At 42.0% G+C, this 21,616-nt stretch overlaps 1 protein-coding gene across 1 annotated transcript in view; it reads right to left on the bottom strand.

Annotated features, from left to right (window-relative positions):
• Positions 1 to 21,616, bottom strand: part of LOC138667082 (oocyte zinc finger protein XlCOF7.1-like) — a 56,589-nt gene that overhangs the window by 7,981 nt on the left and 26,992 nt on the right. Inside the window, exons 4-7 of the mRNA XM_069755369.1 lie at positions 19,395 to 19,518; positions 19,084 to 19,178; positions 18,858 to 18,963; positions 5,861 to 6,061 (exon numbers count right to left, since the gene is read on the bottom strand). Coding sequence (XP_069611470.1) covers positions 5,861 to 6,061; positions 18,858 to 18,963; positions 19,084 to 19,178; positions 19,395 to 19,518 — 526 coding nt within the window. The remainder of the gene's footprint in view (positions 1 to 5,860; positions 6,062 to 18,857; positions 18,964 to 19,083; positions 19,179 to 19,394; positions 19,519 to 21,616) is intronic.

Genomic DNA, 21,616 nt, shown 5'->3' on the forward strand with positions numbered 1-21,616 from the left:
GTCTGGAGCTGATTCCAGGTGGGGCATTTGCATTTGGAAGCTGTTTATGCGAATCCATAACATGAGGTCAAAGGAACTCTCAATGGAAAATAAAAAGACAATCATTAGGCTAAGAAAAAGAAGAAATCCTTCAGAGAGATTACAGAAATATTAGAGTGGCCAAATTAACAGTTTGGTACATTCTGCCACTGATCCTTGATAGCAGTCTGCTGCCAACTTGGTATAATGGGGGTCCTTCAAAAGGTGCCATCATGTGTTTGTAGGAGAAAAACAAGAAATAGGGGTTTCCACCTTTTGCTTCCCGGATTCTTCAATACTGTTTATTAAAATCCAAAGTTAAAACACAACGTGTTTTAACTAACCAGCCTTCATTATTATTATTATTTATTTATATAGCACCATTGATTCCATGGTGCTGTACATGAGAAGGGGTTACATACAAGTTACAGATATCACTTACAGTAACCAAACTAACAATGACAGACTGATACAGAGGGGCGAGGACCCTGCCCTTGCGGGCTTACATTCTACAGGATTATGGGGAAGGAGACAGTAGGTTGAGGGTTGCAGGAGCTCCGGTGTTGGTGAGGCAGCAGCTTCGGTAGTGATGAGGAGGCCGTGGGGTCAGTACAAGCTGTAGGCTTTCCTGAAGAGATGGGTTTTCAGGTTCCGTCTGAAGGATCCGAATGTGGTTGATTGTCGGACGTGTTGGGGCAGAGAATTGCAGAGAATGGCGGATATTCGGGAGAAGTCTTGGAGGCGATTGGATGAGGAGCGAATAAGTGTGGAGGAGAGAAGGAGGTCTTGGGAGGACCAGAGATTACGTGAGGGAAGATATCGGGAGATTAGTTCAGAGATATATGGAGGAGACAGGTTATGGATGGCTTTGTAGGTCAGTATTAGAACTGGATATACTGAGGGAATGGGAGCCAGTGAGATTTGCAGAGGGGGGAAGCGGAGGAGTAGCGAGGAGAGAGATGAATTAGTCGGGCAGCAGAGTTAAGGATGGACTGGAAAGGTGCAAGGGTGTTAGCAGGGAGGTCGCAGAAAAGGATGTTGCAGTAGTCAAGGCGGGAGATGATGAGGGCATGCACAAGCATTTTAGTAGATTGACGGTTGAGGAAAGGACGGATTCTGGAGATATTTTTGAGCTGGAGGCGACAGGTGGTGGAAAGAGCTTGGATGTGCGGTTTGAAGGACAGGGCAGAGTCGAAGGTTACTCCAAGGCAGCGGACTTCCGGTACGGGGGAAAGCATGATGTCATTGATTGCGATAGATAGGTCAGGTAAGGAAGATCTATGGGATGGATGAAAGATGAGGAGTTCAGATTTGTACACATTGAGTTTGAGGAAGTGAGAGGAGAAGAAGGAGGATATGGCTGATAGACACTCTGGGATTCTGGACAGCAGAGTGGTGACGTCTGGGCCAGAGAGGTAGATCTGAGTGTCATCAACATAGAGGTGGTACTGGAATCCATGGGACTTTATGAGTTGTCCCAAGCCAAGTGTATAGATTGAGAAGAGTAGGGGTCCTAGAACAGAGCCTTGGGGGACTCCAACAGAGAGAGGGTGGGATGAGGAGGTAGTGTGGGAGTGGGAGACGCAGAATGTGCGATTGGAAAGGTACGAGGAGATCCAGGATAGGGTGAGGTCTTTGACGCCAAAGGAGGAGAGGATCTGTAGGTGAATACTTAAAAAAAACAAACATGCAACCTATTTATACCTTTTCCGGTGTTAGTAGTGGGCAGTGCTCATTTGCACGTCAAATACTTTCAAAGCACTTATCCTCACTTTTTCTTTTTTCTATACCTTTCCTTAATTTCTTTCTTTCTTCACTCATATCCATAAAGATATAATGCAATCGATTTAGTGTCGCTATCGTATATAACTTCCAAACACCGTATTTTTCGGACTATAAGATGCACAGGACCATTAGATGCACCCCAAATTTTCAGAAGGATAATAAGGAAAAAAATGTGTCAAATGGGGGTCCGTCTTATAGTCTGAATTCAGCTTACCAGGGAAGGGAACGGCACAGGTTTAGGAGTGGTCACAGGGGTCGGTCGGTGGTCCAGGCTGGTGCGGTGGCTTTCGGGAAATCTCATCCCAAGCTGGTGTGGTGGCGGCTGCCCTCTCCTGGGGCAGGGGCTCTGTGCTGGGGCAGGGGGGCTGTGCTTGGGCAGGGGGGCTGTGCTAGGGCAGGGGGGCTGTGCTGGGGCAGGGGGGCTGTGCTCTGGGGCAGGGGCTGTGCTCCGTTGGGGGCTCTGCCGGCATTTCGTCAAAGCCCGGAGGCTCCCGCACATCCGTTGCTGCCATGCTGCAGTGGCCTGAGGGAACATGGCCTCCGGGAACATGGCCGCCAGGCCGCGGGCGGTGCATGCTCAGATTCAAATCTTTGCAATGATGGTCGATGCAGTGTGACGGCATGGGCAAGCATGGCTTCCAATGGCACTAGGTTAGTAGTGTTTATTGATGATGTGACTGAAGACAGAAGCAGTCACATGAATTCTTAAGTGTAAGGGGCTATAGTTTGCTCAGATTCAATCAAATGCTCTAAGGTTAGCGGTGCTTCACAGTACAGATGGACAATGATCCAAAAGATACTGCTAAGACAACCAGGAGATATTTTTTAAGGCAAAGAAGTGGAATATTCTGCAATGGCAGAGTCAATAACCACGTCACTCTAACCCCATTGAGCATGCATTTCACGTGCTTAATACAAAACTTAAAGCAGAAGACCCACAAACAAGCAACAACTGAAGTAAACTGCATTTAATGCCTGGCAAAGCATCATCACAAAGGAGGAGCCCAGCGTTTGGTGAAGTCCATGGCTTCCAGACTTCAGGCAGTCATTGCCAGCAAAGAATTCTCAACAAATTAAAATGTACATTTTATTTATGGTTAAGCTCATTTTTCCAATGACTGTTGAGCCCCTGAAGTGAGTAGGCTTTGAAAAAAAATGGTGGCAATTCCTAAACGTTTCGCAGGATATTTTTGTGCATCTTCTTTAATGAAACCTGAAAGTCTACACTTTAATTGCATCTCATTGTCTCATTTTAAACAAAAAAAAAAATAGTGGCATGCAGAGCCCATATCAAAACAAGATTCGGTCATTGCACAAATATTTCTGGACCTAAAAGAGAGAGACTGAGAAAGAGAGACAGAGAGAGAAAGAGAGAGGAAAAATGAGAAAGAGAGAGCGGAAGACCTATTATTTTGGACTAAACTGCTGGTTGTGGGATAAATGAACTCCACATGAACTATCAGCACACAATAACGGTTCAAACAGTACCGCCGCTCAGAGCACTATGGCGTGGCTAATCATTTAACTACATTTTCCAACCTGCTTGTTTTCCCTCTATCTCCACCCTTCTCTTTGATCGACAGCTCTGGCTTCATAGAGAAAGGTTGAGATAGATGGAAAACAAGCAGGTGGGAACGTGTATATAAATGATTGACCCCGCAATGATGCACCAAGCGCCTGGACTTAGTTTGAAAAGTCATTCTGTGCTCACAGAGGTTATTTCTCCACCACTGCCAGGATCTTTGGGTCACGCAATTGGCAGTGAAGCAAAGAGAAAAGGAGCAGCACACAAAAAGTGTGTGTTTGTGTGTGTGTAATATATATATACATATACAGTACAGACCAAAAGTTTGGACACACTTTCTCATTTAAAGATTTTTCTGTATTTTCACGACTATGAAAATTGTACATTCACACTGAAGACATCAAAACTATGAATTAACACATGTGGAATTATATACTTAACAAAAAAGTGTGAAACAACCGAAATTATGTCTTATATTCTAGGTTCTTCAAAGTAGCCACCTTTTGCTTTGATGACTGCTTTGCACACTCTTGGCATTCTCTTGATGAGCTTCAAGAGTTAGTCACCGGGAATGGTTTTCAATTCACAAGTGTGCCCTGTGAGGTTTAATAAGTGGGATTTCTTGCCTTATAAATGTGGTTGGGACCATCAGTTGTGTTGTGCAGAAGTCTGGTGGATACACAGCTGATAGTCATGAAAATACAGAAAAATCTTTAAATGAGAAGGTGTGTCCAAAATTTTGGTCTGTACTGTATATATATATATATATATATATATATATATATATATATATATATATATATATATATATATATATATATACACACACATACATACATACAGCTCTGGCAAAAATTAAGAGACCACTGCAAAGTGTTTAGTTTGTCTGATTTTTCTCTTTATAGGTATATTTTTGACTAAAATGTAGATTGTTCTTTTAGTCCATAAACTGCTAAAAACATGTCTCCGAATCTCCAAGCAATAAATTCTGTATTTTTTTCTGACAAAGAAAAATGGTCAAAATAGAAAAAAAACAGCAGTGCTTTCAGACCTCAAATAATGATCATTTAGAAACAACAATACTAATGTTTTAACTCAGGAAGAGTTCATAAAATAACCATGGTTTTTAAATCACATGCATCTTGGCATGCTTTCCACCAGTCTTTCACACTGCTTCTGGAGCAAAAATGTAAGCAGTTCTTCCTTGTTTGATGGCTTGTGACTATCCATTATCCTCTTGATTACATTCCAGAAGTTTTCAATGGGGTTCAGCTCTGGAGATTGGGCTGCCCATGTGACAGGGATTTGATGTGTGGTGGTCTCTTAATTTTTTTTTTGCCAGAGCTGGAGCATATATAGAGGTAGATAGATAGATAGATAGAAGAGTGGTGTATATGTGTATTGGGCTAGCTGGGGGTGCGTAGTTTGATGTAGTAGTGTTGTTTGTGCATCAATGTAGAAGCACTGTGTGTATACTGATGTAGCACAACTGTGGGTGTATTGATGTAGCAGAGCTGTGTGTGGTATGAATGTTGATGTAGTAGAGTGATATTTGTATTGTTGTAGCAGAGCGGTGTTTCTGCATTGATGCAGAAGAGATGTGTGAGTGTGTATGTGTTTGCATTGATATAGCAGAGCTGTGCGTGTATGGGTGTGTATTGATGAAGTGGAGCTGTGTGTGTACACAATGGGGGCCTCATACCATGTGGAAAGGAATATACTGTGGGGGCCATTTTAAAAGTTGGGAGGTATGGCTATGGCAGAAACTCTCCAACCAAGAAGCTTGGTTTTCGACATCTTCATGGTTTTTAAAGAGTTTCTGCTTCAAAAACTAAGCAAAAAAACCTCTCTCAGTGGAAACACACCCTAAGGAAGAAATTACATGGTTCATTTTTAGACTATTTCACTTTGTATTAATCTATAATCTGAACATACATATAACATCAGAACTATGACGTTTTCTATGTTTCACAAGAGCTGATTTACGAGTGAAACATTTTTCACAATCTTGACATGAATATGGCCTCTCCTCCGTGTGAGTTCTCTGATGTCCAACTAGCTGTGCTTTTAAAGTAAAACATTTCCCACATTCTGAGCATGGAAATGGCTTCTCTCCTGTATGAGTTCTCTGATGTCCAACCAGATGTGATTTTATACTAAAACCTTTTCCACATTCTGGACATGAAAATGGTTTTTCCCCTGTGTGAGTTCTCTGATGTCTAACAACATGTGATTTCCTGGTAAAACATTTCCCACATTCTGTACAAGAATACGGCTTCTCACCTGTGTGAATTTTCTGATGGTCAACAAGATGCGATTTCACTGTAAAACATTTTCCACATTCTGAACATAAAAATGGCTTCACCCCTGTGTGAGTTCTTTGATGTCTAACAAGATCCGATTTATGGTTAAAACATTTCACACATTCTGAGCATGAAAACGGCTTCTCATTTCTGTGAATTCTCTTGTGTGCAGAAAAATTTATTATGGTCTTAAAATGTTTCCCACATTCAGAACAAGTAAATAGTTTACCTCCTCTGTGACCTGTACAGTGGTGATCACTTTGTGACCAATCAGTTGATTTCTGGAAATGTAAAGGATCATTAGACAGATCTTTGCTGTGAAGGCTTGATGGTAAATTTGTGGTAGAGTGTTCTCCATATGTATTATTGTATTTTACTGTGTATTCTGGAGTAAAAAGGAGATGTCCATCCAGGCTATTGGTGCTTTCATCTGTTGGAAAAAAATTCACTTGTAAAGGCTCTGTAGATATTTGCACAAGATTTCTTTTGCTGTTCATTTAACTCCTAAATGCAAAGTTAACAAAATTCGAAACAGTCTTCACCCCTTAGTGACAGAGCTAACTTTGATCTTAATAACAAGGCAAATGGTTGAAATCTGACCAGTGTCAATTTATCTATATATATATATATATATATATATATATATATATATATATATATATATATATATATATAATTGTCTAAGGGGTACTTCAGTCTGTCTGTCTGCAACTTCTGTAACGGAAATCCCGTGTCGCTGATTGGTCTCGCCAGCTGCCTGTCATGGCTGCCACTACCAATCAGTGACGGGCACAGTCCGATTAGTCCCTCCCTACTCCCCTGCAGTCAGTGCCCGGCGCCCGCTCCATACTCCCCTCCAGTCACCGGTCACACAGGGTTAATGCCGCGGGTAACGCACTCCGTTAACACTGCTATTAACCTTGTGTGTCCCCTAATTTTAACTATTGATGCTGCCTATGCAGCATCAATAGTAAAAAGATGTAATGTTAAAAATAATAAAAAAACAAAAAACCTGCTATTCTCACCCTCTGTAGTCCGACGATGCGCTCGCGCCTCCCGCCAGCTTCCGTTCCCAGAGATGCATTGCGAAATTACCCAAAAGACTTAGCGGTCTCGCGAGACTGCTAAGTCATCTGGGTAATTTCGCAATGCATCCTGGGAACGGAAGCTGACGGCAGCCGCGCGAGCATCGCCAGAGCTTTGCTGGATCCCGGCATCACAAGGAGTATCGCTAAATGCCTGGGCTGGATCCGGGTGCCGCCGGAAGGTGAGTATATCATTATTTTTTATTTTAATATTTTTTTTTAACAGGGATATGTGCCCACACTGCTATATACTATGTGGGCAGTGTTATATATTACGTGGGCTGTGTTATATACCGCGTGGCTGCTATATACTACGTGGCCAGTGTTAGATACTATGTGGGCTGTGTTAGGTACTGCGTGGGCTGTGCTATATATTACGTGGCCAGTGTTATATACTGCATGGCCTGTGTTATATACTACGTCTCCTGTGTTATATACTGCGTGGCTACTATATACTGCGTGGGCTGTGTTATATACTGTTTGGCCTGTGTTATATACTGCGTGGCCACTGTTATATATTGCGTGGCCTGTATTAACGCATCGGGTATTCTACAATATGTATGTATGTATGTATATATGTATATAGCAGCCACATAGTATATAGCACAGGCCACGTAGTATTTGTCTGCTATATTCTACATGGCTCCTATATACTACGTGGCCTGTGCTATATAGTATGTGGCTGCTATACACATACATACATACATACATACTCTAGAATACCCGATGCGTTAGAATCGGGCCACCATCTAGTGTGGTAATAATTCTGGAACACTCCAATGGATACTAGTGATTCAGAGACTGTTTTTTCAGTACTTCATGCTAGTGGTTAAATTTGGTTGATATGATTTGAAAATATTTATGAAAATATCAAAAATTCAAGTTTTAAATTTGTATGCCCTTAAATCAGATAGTTATACCACATAAAATAGTTAATAAATAAAATTTCCACATGTCTACATTTGCATAATTTTTGAAACATCAAAGTAGATCAGCAATTTCTAATTTTTCCAACAAAATTTACAAAACCAGTTTTTTAGGGACCACATCACATTTGAAGTGACTTTGGGGGGCCCACATGTCAGAAAATATGCAAAAGTGGCACCTTTCTAAAAACTGCACCCCTCAAAGGCTTCAAAACCACATTCAAAAAGTTTATTGATCCTTCAGATGCTTCACAGGAATTAATGGAATATGGAAGAAAAAAACTGAACATGTTACTTTTTTTCACAAAAATTTTAAGTTAGCACCAAATTTTTTACTTTCACAAGGGTAACAGGAGAAAATGAACCGCAAAATTTGTTGTGCAATGTCTCCTGAGTACACCGATACCCCATATGTGGGGAAATACTACTATTTGGCTGCACAGCAGGGCTCACAAGGGAAGAAGCTCCTCTTGAGTTTTTGAGTGCAAAAATAGCTGGAATCAAAAGTGGATGCCATGTTGCATTTGGGGAGCCCCTAATGTGCCTAAACAGTGGAAACTCCCCATAAGTGACACCACTTTTGGAAACTAGACCCCTAAATGAATGTATATAGATACAGTTAGGGCCAGAAATATTTGGACAGTGACACAATTTTCGCGAGTTGGGCTCTGCATGCCACCACATTGGATTTGAAATGAAACCTCTACAACAGAATTCAAGTGCAGATTGTAACGTTTAATTTGAAGGGTTGAACAAAAATATCTGATAGAAAATGTAGGAATTGTACACATTTCTTTACAAACACTCCACATTTTAGGAGGTCAAAAGTAATTGGACAAATAAACATAACCCAAACAAAATATTTTTATTTTCAATATTTTGTTGCAAATCCTTTGGAGGCAATCACTGCCTTAAGTCTGGAACCCATGGACATCACCAAACGCTGGGTTTCCTCCTTCTTAATGCTTTGCCAGGCCTTTACAGCCGCAGCCTTCAGGTCTTGCTTGTTTGTGGGTCTTTCCGTCTTAAGTCTGGATTTGAGCAAGTGAAATGCATGCTCAATTGGGTTTAGATCTGGAGATTGACTTGGCCATTGCAGAATGTGCCACTTTTTGGCACTCATGAACTCCTGGGTAGCTTTGGCTGTATGCTTGGGGTCATTGTCCATCTGTACTATGAAGCGCCGTCCAATCAACTTTGCAGCATTTGGCTGAATCTGGGCTGAAAGTATATCCCGGTACACTTCAGAATTCATCCGGCTACTCTTGTCTGCTCTTATGTCATCAATAAACACAAGTGACCCAGTGCCATTGAAAGCCATGCATGCCCATGCCATCACGTTGCCTCCACCATGTTTTACAGAGGATGTGGTGTGCCTTGGATCATGTGCCGTTCCCTTTCTTCTCCAAACTTTTTTCTTCCCAATCATTCTGGTACAGGTTGATCTTTGTCTCATCTGTCCATAGAATACTTTTCCAGAACTGAGCTGGCTTCTTGAGGTGTTTTTCTGCAAATTTAACTCTGGCCTGTCTATTTTTGGTATTGATGAATGGTTTGCATCTAGATGTGAACCCTTTGTATTTACTGTCATGGAGTCTTCTCTTTACTGTTGACTTAGAGACAGATACACCTACTTCACTGAGAGTGTTCTGGACCTCAGTTGATGTTGTGAACGGGTTCTTCTTCACCAAATTAAGTATGCGGCGATCATCCACCACTGTTGTCATCCGTGGACGCCCAGGCCTTTTTGAGTTCCCAAGCTCACCAGTCAGTTCCTTTTTTCTCAGAATGTACCCAACTGTTGATTTTGCTACTCCAAGCATGTCTGCTATCTCTCTGATGGATTTTTTCTCTTTTTTCAGCCTCAGGATGTTCTGCTTCACCTCAATTGAGAGTTCCTTTGACCGCATGTTGTCTGCTCACAGCAACAGCTTCCAAATGCAAAACCACACTCCTGGAATCCACCCCTGACCTTTTAACTACTTCATTGATTACAGGTTAACGAGGGAGACGCCTTCAGAGTAAATTGCAGCCCTTAGAGTCCATTGTCCAATTACTTTTGGTCCCTTGAAAAAGAGGACGCTATGCATTACAGAGCTATGATTCCTAAACCCTTTCTCCGATTTGGATGTGGAAACTATCATATTGCAGCTGGGAGTGTGCACTTTCAGCCCATATTATATATATAATTGTATTTCTGAACATGTTTTTGTAAACAGCTAAAATAACAAAACTTGTGTCACTGTCCAAATATTTCTGGCCCTAACTGTATATGCTGAGCACCTTGAACCCCTGCGTGTTTCACAGACATTTATAAAGTAGAGCCGTAAAAATAAAACAAATCCCACAAAAAATGTTCTTTTAGCCCCAAATTTTGCATTTTCACAAGGATAACAGAAAAAAATGGGCATATAATTTGTTGTGCAATTTCTCCTGAGTATGCCGATGCCCCATATCTGGAGGAAAACTACTGTTTGGGCGCACAGCAGGGATCGGAAGGGAAGGAGCGCCTATTTGACTTCTTGAACACAAAATTTGCTGGAATCATTAGCGGATGCCATGACGCACTTGGAGAGCCCCTGATTTGCCTATACAGTGGAACTCCCCCACAAATGACCCATTTTGGAAACTAGACGCCTCAAGTAATGTTTCTAGATTGTGATGAGCACCTTGAACATACAGGTGCTTCAGAGTTTATAATGTTGAACTGTGAAAATGAAAAAAAAAAAATGTGGCAAAAATGTTGATTTTGCTTTACATTTTTATTTTCACAAGGGTAATAGAGCAAAATTGACCATACGATTTGTTGTGCAATTGCTCCTGAATACACCGATACCCCATATGTCACTGAAAAGTACTTTTGAGGCACAGTGCAAAGCTCAGAAAGGAAGAAGTGCCATATTGGAGTTCCGATTTTCCTGAAATGGATTGATGGTGCAATTTCAAATTGGCATAGGCCCTGAGGTGTCAGAACAACAGAAACCCCCCATAAATTATGTCATTTTACAATCCACACCTTTCAGTGAATTCATCTAGGGGTGCAGTGAGCACGTTAACACCACATGCGCCTCACAGAAATTCATACCATTGGGTGTAAAAAAAGAAAAATTACATTTTTACCGCTAAAATGTTGTTTTAGCCCCAAATTTTTTATTTTTATACTAGATGGCAGCCCGATTCTAAAGAATCGGGAGTCTAGAATCCATATATACTTTATTTATTCAAATGTAAGAATAATACAATTAATAAATAATAGTAAGAAAGAACAAAAAATGGCTGCACTCACCAGCTCTTGACAATTCTTGTTATTTAAGGTACAGTTACACAGGATCCATGAACATGCTTATGAGGGGAGGGATGAAAGACATCAGACGACAACTTTGCGTGTTGTGGCAAATGCCACAACAACGGTTCTTTTGTATCTCTCCTCTGTACTCTTGTTAGCACGCTGTTTGCGCTTACGTGCGGCATCGGCGGCTTTTCGCTCTGCATCATTACCATACTTTATATCAGACCTGATCTTACGTGCGCCATCAGCAGCTTTGGACTCTGTGTCATTAGTATACTTAACAGTATCCAGGCGCTTGCATCTATCCTCTGTACTCTTGTTAACACGCTGTTTGCGCTTACGTGCGGCATCGACGGCTTTTCGCTCTGCATCATTACCATACTTTATATCAGACCTGATCTTACGTGCGCCATCATAAGCTTTGGACTCTGTGTCATTAGTATACTTAACAGTGTCCATGCGCTTGCATCTATCCTCTGTACTCTTGTTAGCACGCTGTTTGCGCTTACGTGCGGCATTGGCGTCTTTTTGCTCTGCATTATTAGTATACTTTCTATCAGACCTAATCTTACGTGCGCCATCAGCAGCTTTGGGCTCTGTGTCATTAGTATCCTTACTATTAGAGCTCATGTTGGCTAAGCTAAACAGCTTTAAGCGTGGTGGTGGCAAACAACAGGTTAATAAGAGGCAGTGTCAGGTAGTAGGAAAATAGCCAGTTAATAATAGGCAATAGTTCTTTGCAGGAATGCAGATATTAATAAATAGGCAGTTTATATTGCAGAGAAATTGCTGGGCAATAATGGACAATGTCCTTATGTGGCAAATAATAGAGCAATATACCCAATGTGGCAAAGAAGAGGTTAATAAACGGCAGTCTCTCAGTATAACAGTCAGTGAATAATAGGCAGTATATGGAGAAAACACCAAACAAAAGTTCAAAATTGGTGTGAAAATGTCACTGAACCACTTCACAACTAAATATATATAGTTTTGGTAAATGGTATTATCATTTTTTTGACGAAATTCGGCAGGAGCTTGAAGAGCAACGTCACTGGGCCCGCCTCCACGCAGTAGAAACTTGCTGTGAGGTAAAAATTCAAAAATCACACCAAAATGGCGGGCGGTGTGTGTCACAGTACGGCACGTTTCTGATTGGTCGCTCGCAGCAGGCGGCAACCAATCAGACACTGGACACTGTTGACGTCACTTATCTCCGGACATTAGCTCCGGACATTAGCTCCGGACATTATCTCCGGACATTAGCTACGGACAAAGCCACGGAAGTTGGCACAAATTGCAGGAAGTAGTATTCTAGGCAATTAATCTCCGGACATTATCTCCGGACATTAGCTCCGGACAAAGCCACGGAAGTTGGCACAAATTGCAGGAAGTAGTATTCTAGGCAATTATATATTAGATAACAGCTATTAGGACAAAATGGACCTCTCAGTTTGTTGTGCAATTTCTCCTTACTACACCAATATCCAACATGTAAATGGGAACTACCGTATTTTTCGGATTATAAAGAGGCACTTTTTTCCCCAAAATATGACGTTAGCAAACTTCAGACGGGCCCGGACATGTACTGTCAAGCAGGGGGACACGTCTGGCACTGCAGGATCTGAGTCCCTGGTGGCGTAGAGTATTACTGATGGTAGCCTTTGTTACGGGGTCCCAGCTCTATGCAGGCCATTCACTAGGTCCCCCTGTGTGGATCTGGGATTTTTGCTCACTGTTCTTGTGATTATTTTGACCCCATGGGGTGAGATCCTGCGTGGAGCCCCAGATCGGGGGAAATTATCATTGATCTTGAATGTCTTCCATTTTCTTATTATTGCTCCCACAGTTGATTTCATCACACCAAGCTGCTTGCCTATTGCAGATTCAGTCTTCCCAGCCTGGTGCAGGGCTACAATTTTGTTTCCTTCAACCGCTCTTTGGTCTTCACCATAGTGGAGTTTGGAGTGTGACTGTTTGAGGTTGTGGACAGGTGTCTTTTATACTGATAACAAGTTCAAACAGGTGCCATTACTACAGGTAATGAGTGGAGGACAGAGGAGCCTCTTAAAGAAGAAGTTACAGGTCTGTAAGAGCCAGAAATCATGCATGTTTTTAGGTGACCAAATAATTATTTTCCACCATAATTTGAAAAATAAATCTTGCCAATTCAGACAAGGTAATTTTCTGGATTTGTTTTCTCAATTTGTATCTCATAGTTGTGGTCTACCTATGATGTCAATTACAGGCCTTTCTCGTCTTTTTAAGTGGGAGAACTTGCACAATTGGTGGCTGACTAAATACTTTTTTTTCCTCACTGTATATATATATATATATATATATATATATATTTGTGTGATTGCAGGGGCACAGGTGCTCAGGCGCAGCAATGTCTCGTACCCTGTGTGCACACATGCAGGAGGCCAGTGGGGGGGACGTAGCCAAACGGGAGGGCGCCCAGCCAGATTTAAATATCCGGCAGCGCTCGCTCTTTCCTTCTCTGCTCCCCGCCGTTAAAGCCCCCACCCCTCTCTCCATCCTCTGGGTCCCCTTCGAGCCCCATGTGCTACCGCAACATCCCATGCTTCCTAGTTCCTCTGCTGACTGCTCTGCCCCTTCCCCACATGTCCTGCAGCCAGCCGCAGCCCTGCTCATTCTTGGCACCTTCCTTCTCTCCATGTCAGCTCTCCTGCACTGTCTGAGGGCAACAGCCTGCAGCTCATCAGCTTCAGCCCTGCTCCCCTCTATACACGTCCTCCTTCTCCAGTGTCCATAGCCCCTCTGTGTTCCCTACCTCCGCCCCACCTTTGCTACTACCCCTTCTCTCTAGCACCCAGAATGCTACACAGAGTCCTGCTCCTGTGTGCTCTGTTCAGCAAGCAGCCCGGGATCTTCAGCCTAACCATCAGAATTGTCCAAGTGTCACTGCTATTAATCCCTTGTTCCCCATAGAGACAGTGTAGTGATACAGTCATGGCCAAAAGTATTGACACCCCTGCAATTCTCTCAGATAATACTCATTTTCTTCCTGAAAATGATTGCAAACACAAATTATTTGGTATTATTATCTTCATTTAATTTGTCTTAAATGAAAAAACACAAAAAGAATTGTACTAAAGCCAAATTGGATATAATTCCACACCAAACATAAAAAAGGGGTGGACAAAAGTATTGGCACTGTTCAAAAAATCATGTGATGCTTCTCTAATTTGTGTAATTAACAGCACCTGTAACTTACCTGTGGCACCTAACAGGTTTTGGCCATAACTAAATCACACTTGCAGACACTTGACATGGACGCCCCCTGAGGAAGCGGTGATAGACAAACGCGAAACGTGCGTTGGGGTAGTAAATCCAGGATCCAGATGGGTACTACGGACACTTATGGGTAATTAACCCTTTTACCTTGTACTAATTCTCTACATGTTGCGGGGTGTTTTGCTTATGATGCGGGATATGGTAAGCGCGATTGTGCTATTGTAACATTTACTTTAGCTGCTACGCATCAGCTTTAATTGCACACATGCAGGGACTACAGGTATTCACTACCGCAATATTTAGTTCACTATTGTCCCGTCTTGTGAACCTGTAAGTTTGGTTGCACGTATGGATATAGTCACTATTCATTGTTTATAACATGATTTTCTACTATATACAGTGGGGCAAAAAAGTATTTAGCCAGTCAGCAATAGTGCAAGTTCCACCACTTAAAAAGATGAGAGGCGTCTGTAATTTACATCATAGGTAGACCTCAACTATGGGAGACAAACTGAGAAAAAAAAATCCAGAAAATCACATTGTCTGTTTTTTTAACATTTTATTTGCATATTATGGTGGAAAATAAGTATTTGGTCAGAAACAAACAATCAAGATTTCTGGCTCTCACAGACCTGTAACTTCTTCTTTAAGAGTCTCCTCTTTCCTCCACTCATTACCTGTAGTAATGGCCCCTGTTTAAACTTGTTATCAGTATAAAAAGACACCTGTGCACACCCTCAAACAGTCTGACTTCAAACTCCACTATGGTGAAGACCAAAGAGCTGTCAAAGGACACCAGAAACAAAATTGTAGCCCTGCACCAGGCTGGGAAGACTGAATCTGCAATAGCCAACCAGCTTGGAGTGAAGAAATCAACAGTGGGAGCAATAATTAGAAAATGGAAGACATACAAGACCACTGATAATCTCCCTCGATCTGGGGCTCCACGCAAAATCCCACCCCGTGGGGTCAGAATGATCACAAGAATGGTGAGCAAAAATCCCAGAACCACGCGGGGGGACCTAGTGAATGAACTGCAGAGAGCTGGGACCAATGTAACAAGGCCTACCATAAGTAACACACTACGCCACCATGGACTCAGATCCTGCAGTGCCAGACATGTCCCACTGCTTAAGCCAGTACATGACCGGGCCCATCTGAAGTTTGCTAGAGAGCATTTGGATGATCCAGAGGAGTTTTGGGAGAATGTCCTATGGTCTGATGAAACCAAACTGGAACTGTTTGGTAGAAACACAACTTGTCGTGTTTGGAGGAAAAAGAATACTGAGTTGCATCCATCAAACACCATACCTACTGTAAAGCATGGTGGTGGAAACATCATGCTTTGGGTCTGTTTCTCTGCAAAGGGGCCAGGACGACTGATCCGGGTACATGAAAGAATGAATGGGGCCATGTATCGTGAGATTTTGAGTGCAAACCTCCTTCCATCTGCAAGGGCATTGAAGATGAAACGTGGCTGGGTCTTTCAACATGACAATGATCCAAAGCACACCGCCAGGGCAACGAAGGAGTGGCTTCGTAAGAAGCATTTCAAGGTCCTGGAGTGGCCTAGCCAGTCTCCAGATCTCAACCCTATAGAAAACCTTTGGAGGGAGTTTAAAGTCCGTGTTGCCAAGCGAAAAGCCAAAAACATCACTGCTCTAGAGGAGATCTGCATGGAGGAATGGGCCAACGTACCAACAACAGTGTGTGGCAACCTTGTGAAGACTTACAGAAAACGTTTGACCTCTGTCATTGCCAACAAAGGATATATTACAAAGTATTGAGATGAAATTTTGTTTCTGACCAAATACTTATTTTCCACCATAATATGCAAATAAAATGTTAAAAAACAGACAATGTGATTTTCTGGATTTTTTTTGCTCAGTTTGTCTCCCATAGTTGAGGTCTACCTATGATGTAAATTACAGACGCCTCTCATCTTTTTAAGTGGTGGAACTTGCACTATTGCTGACTGACTAAATACTTTTTTGCCCCACTGTATGATGTTTTATGGTGGTAACTGATTTTTCAATAAATATGTTTCTATGATTTTTCTGGCTAGTTTTTGACTCTTGTTTCTCCGGTGTTAGCTATTCGTTATTTGAGTCGCCGCATATGTATGTGATTGAACTGACGTTCATTTCTTTATGACATGGATTAAAGTTGACTCAATCTCTATCCTGTGTCCTTGTGTACCACATTGAGCATGGAGAAAAGAAAGAAGACCAAAGAACTGTCTGAGGACTTGAGAAACCAAATTGTGAGGAAGCATGAGCAATCTCAAGGTTACAAGTCCATCTCCAAAGACCTGAATGTTCCTGTGTCTACCGTGCGCAGTGTCATCAAGAAGTTTAAAGCCCATGGCACTGTGGGCAACCTCCCTAGATGTGGACGGAAAAGAAAAATTGACAAGAGATTTCAACGCAAGATTGTGCGGATGTTGGATTAAGAACCTCGACTAACATCCAAACAAGTTCAAGCTGCCCTGCAGTCCAAGGGTACAACAAAGTCAACCCGTAGTATCCGTCGGGGTCTGAATGAAAAGGGATTGTATGGTAGGAGACCCAGGAAGACCCCACTTCTTACCCCGAGACATAAAAAAGCCAGGCTGGAGTTTGCCAAAACTTACCTGAAAAAGCCTAAAACGTTTTGGAAGAATGTTCTCTGGTCAGATGAGACAAAAGTAGAGCTTTTTGGGCAAAGGCATCAACATAGAGTTTACAGGAGAAAAAAAGAGGCATTTAAACAAAACAACACGGTTCCTACAGTCAAACATGGCGGAGGTTCCCTGATGTTTTGGGGTTGCTTTGCTGCCTCGGGCACTGGTCTGCTTGACCGTGTGCATGGCATTATGAAGGCTGAAGACTACCAACAAATTTTGCAGCATAATGTAGGGCCCAGTGTGAGAAAGCTGGGTCTCCCTCAGAAGTCATGGGTCTTCCAGCAGGACAATGACCTAAAACACACTTCAAAAAGCACTAGAAAATGGTTTGAGAGAAAGCACTGGAGACTTCTAAGGTGGCCAGCAATGAGTCCAGACCTGAATCCCATAGAACACCTGTGGAGAGATCTAAAAATGGCAGTTTGGAGAAGGCACCCTTCAAATATCAGGGACCTGGAGCAGTTTGCTAAAGAAGAATGGTCTAAAATTCCAGCAGAGCATTGTAAGAAACTCATTGATGGTTACCGGAAGCTGTTAGTCGCAGTTATTTTGGCTAAAGGTTGTGCAACCAAGTATTAGGCTGAGGGTGCCAATACTTTTGTCTGGCCCATTTTTGGAGTTTTGTGTGAAATGATCAATGTTTTGCTTTTTGCTTCATTCTCTTTTGTGTTTTTTCATTTAAGACAAATTAAATGAAGATAATAATACCAAATAATTTGTGTTTGCAATCATTTTCAGGAAGAAACTGAGTATTATCTGACAGAATTGCAGGGGTGTCAATACTTTTGACCATTAAATTCATAGAAAAACAGCCGCACACAAATACTTGGATTTTTTGATGCAAAAAGGAGAGTAGTTTATTGTATTCACCACAGAAGTATATAGGTGTGTTGAGGTAACGCTTCGGCCCCGTAATGGGCCTTTGTCAAACCTCACTTGTTGTAGAGAAAATTGGGGTTGAAAAAAGGACCCTGCAGAGACGGGACAAGCAATTATGGTGAGCAGGCTCCAAAAAGAAAGAGCACTTGGTGATGCGTGGAACGCTTGGAGGTCAGAAAAAGGGAAGCGATCCCAGTCAGGGCTGCGGGTCCGGGCTGTAGGAGTCCCTGTGGTGACCACACATCACCACAGGGACTCCTACAGCCCGGACCCGCAGCCCTGACTGGGATCGCTTCCCTTTTTCTGACCTCCAAGCGTTCCATGCATCACCAAGTGCTCTTTCTTTTTGGAGCCTGCTCACCATAATTGCTTGTCCCGTCTCTGCGGGGTCCTTTTTTCACCACAATTTTCTCTACAACAAGTGAGGTTTAACAAAGGCCCATTACGGGGCCGAAACGTTACCTCAACACACCTATATACTTCTGTGGTGAATACAATAAACTACTCTCCTTTTTGCATCAAAAAATCCAAGTATTTGTGTGCGGCTGTTTTTCTATGAATTTACTGGTCAACTGGATAGCATCCAAGTTCAGCCTGCACCTGTCCCTACTGAGTAAAAGTGCATGCCATTTCCACTATTAATACTTTTGACCATGACTGTAGGTGGGTGGGCTGTTATTATTGTGTGTATGTTTCTAGGCAAGTCAGTGGGAAGTATTATTAGGTTATTGTGGGGTTAATTGTATATTATTATTGTGTGCTATCATTGTATATTTTGTTAGTGTGATTATTTAGTAGTATTCTAACTGTAAACCTGTGTGTAATAAATACCTTTTATTGATACACGGTTTTGTCTCAGTCGCCGTTCGTATAATATATTGTAAAGGAATCGTAGTACATAACAGGTGAGATATTAGCCAAATATTGATTATTGATTGTCAAGCCTGACAGTAATAATTAATATACAGTATACCGCCCTGTAACAGTCATCAAAAAAAATGTAAAGACAAGCAGTGAGATAGAGCAGTTAGGGAAGAATAGAGAATGTTTAACTCAAGTATATAGAAAATAGTTTAGATTATGGAGGAAAACTACTTTGGACCACCCCCTTGATGGTTATCACTCACCTGAACTGAATTCTGACAGAATTTCCTCCTTTTTACACTGCTGGATAACTACTTCAATTATATCATCATCACTTGTCACATCTTTAATCTCAGTAAGATATTCATCCTAATTCCCAAACACAAAAGAAATCATGAAAATAATGTATGAGCCATTACTAACCACTGACCACAATGATGAAGTATTAGAAGTGAATGGAGACCTGAAACAGAACAAGGTCATATCTACCTGATAGAACTCCAGGCCATTGTCCTTCTCCTCAGGACTCTTCTCTGTACGAATTGGGGAGAAATCCTCTGGGATGTTCTCCAGATTAGACAGTTCTGTAAAAGAGGCAAGAACAGACATCTTTAGTTACCTGCTGAACTACCAGGGCCCAATTAGACAAGTGTATGTTCAGTCCATGTATGATACAGACGAAACATAGACCCATTATAGCTCGGCATTGCACATGGTGCTAATCTGTAATTTGCAGATGCGACTGGCCCATTTTTCAAAATTGTTTGGCCATGGACAAGTCATGAAAAATCTTCCCTTACTTGGTGATGTGAGCGGCTGGGGATCCTCCAGTATGATGTCCTTGTATAGATCCTTATGTTCTTCTAAATATTCCCACTCTTCCATGGAGAAATAGACAGCGACATCTTGACATTTAATAGGAACCTTAAAAAAAAAAAAAAAAAAGATGGAATCAGCACATTAATGAACAGGGGTATTTCAGTTTTTGAATTTCCAGTTTTTGATCCCTTCTTCCCAGAGCCATAACTTTTTTATTTTTTAGTCAATATGGCCATGTGAGGGCTTGCTTTTTGCGGGACGAGTTGTACTTTTGAACGACACCATTGGATTTAACATATTGTGTACTGGAAAACGGGAAACAAAAATTCCATTGTGGTGAAATTGCAAACAAAGTGCAATTCCGCAGTTGTTTTTTGGGTTGTTGTTTACCATGTTCACTAAATACTAAAAATGACCTGCCATTATGATTCTCTGGTTCATTACGAGTTCACAGACACCAAACATGTCTAGGTTCTTTTTTATCTAAGCGGTGAAAAAAAATTCATAAATTTGTTAAAAAAAAAAAGAAGAAATATGGCACCATTTTCCGAGACCTGTAGCGTCTCAATTTTTCATGATCTGGAGCTGAGTGAGGGCTTATTTTTTGCATGCTTTATTGATACCATATGGGTATAGATATGATGCTTTGATCGCCTGTTGCATTTTATTGCAATGTAGCGGTGACCAAACAGAACGTAAATTCTGGTGGTTTTAATTTTTTTCTCACAACGCCACATAGCGGTCGGGTTAATTCTTTTTTTATATTGATTGGGCGATTCTGAACGCAGCAATACTGAACATGTGTATATATATTTTTTTATTGTTTTATTTTGAATGGGGAGAAAGGGAATGATTTGAACTTTGACATTTAAAAAAAAACATTTTCTTTTTACTTGTTGCATGCTTCAATAGTCTCCATGGGAGACAAGAGGCTGCAGTACTTTGATTGCCTCTGCTATACACAAACGATGATCAGATCTCCTGTGTGTAGCAGAAATGCTCACTTGCTATGAGCGCTGACCGGTGCTCATAGGAATCTGGCAATGACAACTATAGAGGTCTGCTGCAGACCTCTGGTTGTCATGCCGATCCATGGGTGACCCACGTTCATGTGACGGGGTCACCAGTGGGCGGGATTAGCAACGTGCTTCCGGTAAGTGCAAGTTAAATTAATTAGCTACTTAACAGATTGCTCGCGATTTCACCCGCGGCTGTTGCGGGCACATGTCAGCTGTATAGGTTAGCTGTCATGTGCCCGGAAAGGTGCAGGCACAGCTCCGGAGCCCGCTCCAAACAGGTCTGAAGTGGGCATATTATTACACCCAACGTCGGAAAGGGGTTAATCAATGCTTCAAGTGACATTCCCCGTCGATGACACCCCTTTGGGTGAGTCAGCCCTGGGATACTCTTTATTGAACACTGCTGCAGTTGCCTTGAACATGTGGGGATGACACCCATGTGAGTCAGCCCCTGGGCTGATGTTCCACCAATGATAAAGTAGCCAAGGTGATGACGCAGCTGACCTAATGGATCAGCCCCACAGATGAGGTGGCTCAATTAAAGAGACAAGGTAGTTCACCTCTGGATGCCATTTGAGCAAGGTTAACCAACGATTCACAACAGACTTTTTGCTGCACTTGAACCTGAGAGGCATTCCACAATGGTAAGGTAAGTACTGTAAAAGCATTTGTCTGAATTCCAAGGTCCTTACTTTATTGCGTTTTTGCCCCTCCATAAGGTTTATTCACACATCAGTATTTTGCATGCCAATACTAGGAGTGAGAATTACAAAGAAAAACTAAGCTTGAAAGATTGACACCTGTTCTGTGTTTTGGAGAAACTCCTTGTTTTGGCACAGATTTTACTGATGTGTGAATAAAGCCTAACGCATATCTCTGCTTCCGCCAATGTGTCATCTTATTCAAAACAGCAATCTCCAGAACATACAATCCCTGGAGCACATTGTCACTTTTGTGAAAGGACATTGATTTTTTTCTCAGGAACAAGCCTAGGTGTGAACAGCAAAACAGTACATCTACCTCAAACTCATGGACAGGTAATGATTGCTCAGTTGGAGCACTACCCGATCTCCACACCCCTGGTTCGGCTGCATTCACAGGTGGTTGCAGTGCAGAGTGCTGACGAGGAAGCCACTGATGGCAGCAGTTTAAGAAAACTTGATGGAGGACCATTGGCCGTGCAG

This window comes from Ranitomeya imitator, chromosome 2 (genome assembly GCF_032444005.1).
Source record: "Ranitomeya imitator isolate aRanImi1 chromosome 2, aRanImi1.pri, whole genome shotgun sequence".
NCBI lineage: Eukaryota > Metazoa > Chordata > Amphibia > Anura > Dendrobatidae > Ranitomeya > Ranitomeya imitator.